At 54.9% G+C, this 7,572-nt stretch overlaps 1 protein-coding gene across 1 annotated transcript; it reads right to left on the bottom strand.

The window, feature by feature from the left end:
• Positions 1–1,732: 1,732 nt before the first annotated feature.
• LOC116863213 (zinc finger protein ZIC 2-like) lies at positions 1,733–6,793 on the bottom strand. The gene is given in 4 exon segments (XM_032850703.1): positions 1,733–3,081; positions 3,083–3,169; positions 3,396–3,559; positions 5,384–6,793. Coding segments are annotated over 4 exon segments (1,581 nt in total). The 5' UTR covers positions 6,453–6,793; the 3' UTR covers positions 1,733–2,820.
• Positions 6,794–7,572: the final 779 nt, after the last annotated feature.

Genomic DNA, 7,572 nt, shown 5'->3' with positions numbered 1-7,572 from the left:
CTTCTTGCTTTTTCCCTTCTTCTGCCCAACGAGAGAAGAGAAGCCCCAAACCTTGAGTTGATACTAAAGCTGCCCCCCTACTTCCATGACACTCTTCCCTTTAGACGGGGGTGGGGGTGGGGGGTGGTGTGCCTCAAAACCAATAATTTTCACAAAAAATTTTTTTTAAAAAGTTTAAAACATTTAGGATAGACCATCTCATTCTTGCCCAAGTTATGATAAATATTTAAACTGATTCCTCGGCCCCCTCCTCCTCCGGAGGTGGCCTGGGGTGGGGGGTGGAGGGGGTTGAGAAACTATAAGCTTTTCCTCACAGCTTATAATGTGTTCAATGAACTCTCCCAAGGATCAGTAACATATGCCAATTATTTTAATAATTTTCCTTAATATTATTAGGGGTTATAAATTTGAATTTAATAGGGGCTTGATTGCTTCAGGAGCTGGTGCTTGGGCAGCTCGTTGGGCCGCTGGAGAGGACTAGCCAGGCCTCTGTCACCCTCTGGGGGACACACAAACTCACACACACACACACAGGCATGCACACCCCAGGCTGGAGTCTTTTCCTCCCCATTGAATAGGTGGCCTCCGGGAGGTCAGGGTAGCCCTGCTCTCCAAACGGCCCTCTGGCCTAGCCTGCTGGACCCTGCAGCTTAGGCCACTGCTGAAGGGGAAGAAGGTGAGGGAGAGAGAAGCACCCACCTGGCCACCCACGCCCTGGGTCTCTCTCCACCACCCCACCACCCCCGCAGAGTCCAGAGAGCTCACTGGGACATCCTAGGGAGGGGTCACCACGGTCGCCCTCAGCATCTACTCAGCGGTACTTGGGTGGAGGGGTGACTCAGGGACTGTAAGAGACTCTCCGAGGATACTCAGGAAGAGATGGAGATGTTTTGATGTCTCAGGGACTTAAATAATTTTCCCCATTCCTACCCTTCGATCATTAAAACTATTTTTTACCTTCTTCCTTAGAGTATCTTGTTTGAAATCCAGACCAGTTCTTGAAGGGGAGGGGAGTAAAGCTGGCGTTTGGTGCTCTGCCCCACTCACGTCCACCTGACCATTTCAATCTTTTTCTTATTCTATCTTACTGAATTCTTGAAGGGATTCTCTTTTGTCTTGGGGCAATGGTTTATTGCTTTCCTAAATTCAAATGTACTCTCTATCACCTTCTCTTGGACATCCTAGTTTTTGGTGCACAGCTTTGTGAAGATAAGCAAAATTTCTTGAGCAAGCTCTAAAATTTCAAGAAGAAACTTTTGGTAGAAAAGGGCCCTTAAAACTCTAATCACTGGGCCAAGTTCAAAAACAAAGTACTCAGCTCAGTTTTAAACGTACAATTAAAAATAACTATACCTCAGCTTTTCAGAGGGAAGGAGAGGAAAGGGGGGCCGGGAAGAGGAAAACAAAGAATAAGGAAATGTTTAGTGCTCTTAAATCCAGTCCAAATAGCTGAAAGAAAGGCATTCCCTCAGATAATGGAGCCATTAGAAACTCTGAAGGCTCCTGCCGCCATTCCTCACAGGGCCCTTCCAAAAATTTAATTCACTCTCAGCTACAAAGGACATAGAAAATAATTTTGAGACTTTCTGCCAAAGGGGCAGTTTGGCCTGGTTTCCGTGCATACACATACCTTCCTCCCCAGAATGCAAGGTGGTACCTCCCATTCATTTAGGCAGCCGATCAACCCTCAGCTTCCCGTTTTCTTTAATAACTTTGCTAGAAAAAAATAGTGTGTTCATGCAGTTTCAACACATTTTATTATATTTCTGTATGCATTACTCTCAAAACATATCACAAGAAATGATCAAACCACTTAAAACCTTCAAATAAAAAATCTGAAACAGTTTATGCCCACAATTGTACATATTTATAGTTAAGAAACATTCTTTATAAATATTGTTTCCTCTGTAGCAAGTTAATACCATAATTTAATTACAAATGGATAAATATGGTAACGGGTATTTACAGAAGGAAGGGTGTTATTACGGAAAAGCTAACGGCACGACGTTTATTTTCCCCCACAATCTTTCATACAGGAACTAACAAATTGAACTTGCAAAAGCACTAAAACATCACATGTAAACCCAGCTAACAGAAAAATACATTCACAAGCGTTGGTGGTGGTGTGTGTGCGCGCTGTGGATGAACGTGTTGAAGAAACAGAAGGGAGACTTTGGCACGGCTCGGTTTTTTTCCAGTCTATATAGTTGCATGAAGTTTACAATCAAGTTGCCTCATAAAAAGGAACACAATATTCAATACCACAATACAAAATAAACCATTTTCTTCCACATTACTTAAAAAGAAACCGGGTAAACTAAAAAGAGAAAAAGAAAAAGCCCATTACTTGGGGAAGGGAAGGGAAGAAAGGCAGGAAGGAACGCAATCCGGAGAGTTACAAATGGACAAACGTCTATACATCAAGAAGCCATTAAAACCACCTTGGAGAAGGAAGGAGTTTGCTATGTACAGTTTGTCAGAAGACTGGGAACTGGGCGAGAAGGAAAGAGGGCGGGGGGGGGCGGTTTAAGGATGGGGGTTTGGTTCAATATTTTTATGGGTTTTTAATTTTTTTAATTTTTTTATTTCTTATTTTAAGTTTTCAGCTTCTGAGACTCTGGAAGGGATATTTTTGCTTTTCATGCCTAGATTATTTTTTTAAAAAAACTTTTAAAAATCCTTCTGCTGGTAAAATCATTTTCATCATCATAAAAATCAGATTCATAATTTTAACAACACATCACAGGGTGCCCTCGGCGCTGGCCACCGGCAGGGCTGCGCCAGGGTGGGGACAGGGAGAGGGAGAGAGGCCCCGGCCTCTCACACGTACCATTCATTGAAGTTGGAAGAGAGGCCGCTGTGGCCCCCGGCTGTCCCGCTGCCCCCGCCAGAGCTGCCGCCGCCCCCGCCTCCCGCCCCGCCGCCGCCCCCGCCGCTGCCTCCGCCCGAGCCGCCGCCCGCCCCGCTGCCGCCGCCCGAGCCTCCGCCCCGGTGCACCGCGGAAACGGCCGCCGCGGCTGCTGCCGCCGCCGCCGCCGCCGCGGGGGAGAGGTTAGAGCTGCTCTGGGGTTCGGCGCTGGGGGGACACCAGCCCCGGGGGCGTGGACGACTCGTAGCCCGAGCTGGCAGCCGGAGAGGACTCCGAGCCCTGAGGGGAGGACTCATGGACCTGCAAGACAAAAGCCGGGAGGGGAGACCAAAGGGGACTGGGTGTGAGTGCAGCTGCTGTGGGGCCGAGCTCCTGGCGGGAGCACCCCCAGAAAGCCCCCCCCCTTACTTCCACGCCGTCCGGTCCCCAGGGCACCCTGGCCTTCCCAGGTTGGCCAGGGTTGTCCAGGCCGGCCCCGCACCGCGGGCCAGCCGCCTCGCAGTCCTCCCGGCCTCCCCGGTGGTACCTTCATGTGTTTCCGCAGCGAGCTGGGGTGCGTGTAGGACTTGTCGCACATCTTGCACAGATAGGGCTTATCGGAGGTGTGGACGTGCATGTGCTTCTTCCTGTCGCTGCTGTTGGCGAAGCGCCGGTCGCAACCCTCGAACTCACACTGGAACGGCTTCTCCCCTGCGGACAAAAACATCGGGACTTGCTGCCCGCACACCCAGAGCCCCTCAGAGCCGCTCAGAGCCCCCACCCACTCTGGAAGGAGCAAGGCCGCTTCCCGAAGGAAAAGAGGAATTGGAAGGGCCTGGGTCCCCTCACAGGTCGGATTGTTTCTGCGGCAGAACTAACATGAAATTAACCGCCTTCCCACCTGCCCGTCCTGCTTATTTACTTCATGTTTTAATTTTCTTCCAGACTGACACCCATTTCCTCCTATTTATAATGAATCTCAGGTAGCACCCGGCCCTGCCCACCTTTCCATAGGACTCTTGGACTCGCAGTTCTAACAAATTGGTCTCGCCATGGAGAAGCTGTTATTATGACAAAATATTTAGGGCATTATCAAAATCACACAGGCTGCTGGGCTGCTGTCGGTTTGTCTCTGGGGCCAATAGGCAATTACATTTGGAGTTGCTATGTTGTTTGGGGATGGGGCTGTGGATCATAACTGAGCCAATATTTTTCATCCAAAATTCTGCAAATTAAATTAACCGTTATTCTTAGTCTCACTTCTAGTCATCTTAAAAATAGGTCAAGAAAAAGGCAAATATTAGAGATAAGACAGCATCTAGCGATGGCAAAGGCACAGGCTGGGGGGGTGGTTTGCTCAGCAAAGCCTTTCAAAATCTCCCTGTTTAATTTTCTGGCGGTCCCTGCATCCTGTTGCCAGAATTCCAAATGCTTGGAGTCATTTAGAGGTGTGAGAACTCAAACAACGTTCCTCTTGGAAAGGGGACCATTTAACGTTAAATTCCATTAGCACCTAAATTGTTTTTTAAAGACATCCGCTCAGACACAGGACTCAAAAGCATTTCATGCAAATAAATTTCTCAAATTTTAAACCTTGTTAAAAGCTTGTCTCGCACCTCGGCTCCCTCCCTTCCCGGAAGAGAACAATAGGCCGCTGGCGCATCCCCACTTCGGAGTAAATATTGACGGGGGAAGTTGCTAAAACATTTGGCTTTCTTTTAGGAAATCGTCTGGCACGATTTTGGCTGGGACCTGGTCAGAGATGAATAATCTATGAGTCTAGAGGCGCCTTCTTTTTGCAGCTTCCTCTTCTCACGCGATTGCCCTGCGGGGCCGTGATGCCCCGGGGTTTTCTTTGACCGGGTTGTTGGTCCAAGTTTGGAATCGCAAACCCTCTGAAACCCATTAGAGAATTTCACAAACTCCTGCGAACCCACCGTAAAGCCCCGCAATCTACCCCGAAATGGGCTTTAAAAACACCTTTTTCTTTCTTTCTTTCCTTCTTTTTTTTTTTTTTTTTAAATGAGAAATACCTTACCGCTTGGGCTCACAACAAATTCATTTAAGGGAAAAACAGTCCCGGGAAGGACTTTTGGACCGCGAGTACAAGAAGTGGGAAAACACATAAGCCACCCAAACACAGACACGCAGTCGGAGCAGAAAAGCACATCCAGACAAGCTGGCAAAATCCTCTCTAGGCTCGATTCCCGGGCACCGAATTGGAGAGCAGTTTTATTTTGTGCGTTCTATTTAGAACGGAAATTATTAACCGGGGCTGAGCAAACGAAGCGATTACATCCCCCAAAACATACATTTGATGTTACACCGACCATTTAAAACCCAATTTCCGTACATGGAAAAAACCCAGCCCAATAATATTCTTTCTTTCTCCAACAAAAACAAGCCGCTGGCTGTCTCGCACACACAAAAACACCTCCCATCCCAGAGCAAGAGCTGGCGGTCTGCGCGTTTCCCCCAGCCAACCAACCACAGCCTCTCTTCCCCGCGCCCCATTCCGTCCCGACCCGCATTTACCTGTGTGGGTCCTTTTGTGGATTTTGAGGTTCTCGGAGCGCGCGAAGACCTTGCCGCAGCCCGGGAAGGGGCAGGGGAAGGGCTTCTCGCCTGTGTGCACGCGGATGTGGTTGACCAGTTTGTATTTGGCCTTGAAGGGCTTGCCCTCGCGCGGACACTCCTCCCAGAAGCAGACGTGGTTGCTCTGTTCCGGGCCGCCGACGTGCTCCACGGAAACGTGGGTCACCAGCTCGTGCATGGTGCTGAAAGTTTTGTTGCAGCTCTTCTTGGGGTTGCTCAGCTGCTCGGGGTCGATCCACTTGCAGATGAGCTCCTGTTTGATGCACTGCTGCCGCATGTAGCGGAAAAAGGCACCAGGGTGGTGGTGGTGGTGGTGGTGGGCCGCGGCCGCTGCCATGTTCATACCCATGTTCATATTCATGGGACCGTACTGGTTGTGGAGCTGCGCCGCCGAGTAGGGGTCGGTCCGCGGGCTGGCCACCTGGCGGTACTGCTCCGAGCGCCCGAACACCTCGCCGGGCAGCCCCAGGCGCATCTGCCCATTGAGCACATTCTGCGAGCCGTGAGGCCCGTGCTGCTCCGGGAGGCCGGGGAAGAGGAGGTGGCCCTGCGCGTCCGAGTGCGCATGGTGCAGGCCGCCCGCTCCTGGCCCAAACAGCCCGTGCTGCCCGCCGCCCGGCGCAGAGTCCCCGAAGCCGCGGCTGCGGAACAGGAAGTCCCGGGTGGAGTTGAAAGGCGGCCCAGAGTAGGAGCCGACGTGCGCGGCATGGGGCCCAAGCGCCGCGGCTGCAGCGGCAGCCGCGGCAGAGCCGGGGTAGGCGGCGGGGCCCTGCGACGTGAACGCCGAGCTCTGGCCGGGGGACAGCTCGTGTGCGCCGGGGTTGAGCTTGAAGGCGCCCATGTGCGCGGCCGCCGAGTCCACGAAGCCGTTCTGCGCCGCGGCCAGGCTCAGTTCGCGGTCCTGCATCTCCGCAGCTGCCGCCGCCGCCGCCGCGGCCGAGTGGTGATGGTGGCGCGCGAAGCTGCCCACCCCGATGGCCGGGAACTGCGGCCCCGCGTCTAGGAGCATGGCCAGCGCGCCCACCCGCCCCGCCGGCCCCGGCGAGCCCCGCACCTCCTCCGCTCCCACTCCCGCCCCGCGCGCGGTGCGTCCAGCGGCCGCCCGGCTCCGAGCGCAGGCGGCGGTGGTGGCGGTGGCGGCGGCTTCAGCCCCCGGAGCCGCGCTCCTGCGCCCTCCGCCTCCGCCGCCGCCTGGATCTGCCTCGGGCGGCCGGGCGCGGAGCAAAGGCGCGGAGAGGAAGAGGAGGAGGAGGCGGCGGCGGAGGAGGCGCGGGAGGAGGAGGAGGAGGTGGAGGAGGAGAAGAGTCCAAAGCCAGGCGGAGAACCAAAGTGTATTAAAGGAGCTGCGGCGGGGGCGGGCGGGCAGGGCAGGGGAGGGCGGGCGGGAGGAGGGAGCGGGAGGGAGGTGTGGGGAGCGGAGTGGAGAGGGGGGCCGACGGGGGGGCGAGCGCAGCGCCGCGGCCCCCACCCCTGCGCGCACCCGCGCGCGCACGCACACACTCACTCGCTCGCACGCCCCGCGGACCCCGGGCCGGGCAGAGCCAAGCGGCGCGGGCAGAATGAAATCACAGCCGCGGCGGGGCCACCGTGCCCGAGCGCGGCGGCTATGCACCGGCTAGGCTAGCGGGCGAGGAGGAGACGGGGGCGAGCTCTGCGCTAGGCGCCCCGGCCCGGCGCGCCCACGGCTCCACCTGACGCGGCGGGGGCACTGGGGCGGCGGGCAGAGGCCGGGCGCCTTCTCCACCGCGCTCTGGGTCGGCCGTTCCCTCCCCCGCGGCCCTACTCGCGCCGCCCCGCGCGCGGCGGGTATTGTTCGGCGCAGCGGCCGCGGTGTTTAGCCCTCCTCGTCCTCCGCGCTTGGCATTGGCTGCGCCTCGCGTAGTAAACTTGCAGCAGCCGCGAATTCCCCCAGATGAAGGAAGCTGCCGCGCCGCTCCCTCTTTCTTTAAGTTGTGCGGGAGGAGGAGGCGAGGGAGGAGAGACGGGGGCTGTGGGAGGGGAGAAGGCTTGCAGAGGGAGGGGAGGAGGGGAGGCAGGGCTGAAAAACAATAACAACAATAAAAAAGTGAGCTCTAGCTCGCTCGCTCCCTCTCGCCCGTCGGCCACAGACGCTAGACCCGGAGCGGGCA

Source organism: Lontra canadensis, unplaced genomic scaffold (genome assembly GCF_010015895.1).
Source record: "Lontra canadensis isolate GAN:19392208 unplaced genomic scaffold, GSC_riverotter_1.0 scaffold712, whole genome shotgun sequence".
In the NCBI taxonomy this organism is placed as follows: Eukaryota; Metazoa; Chordata; class Mammalia; order Carnivora; family Mustelidae; genus Lontra; species Lontra canadensis.
The sequence above is the reverse complement of the archived record's forward strand: the minus strand, read 5'-3'. Positions and strand labels throughout refer to the sequence as shown.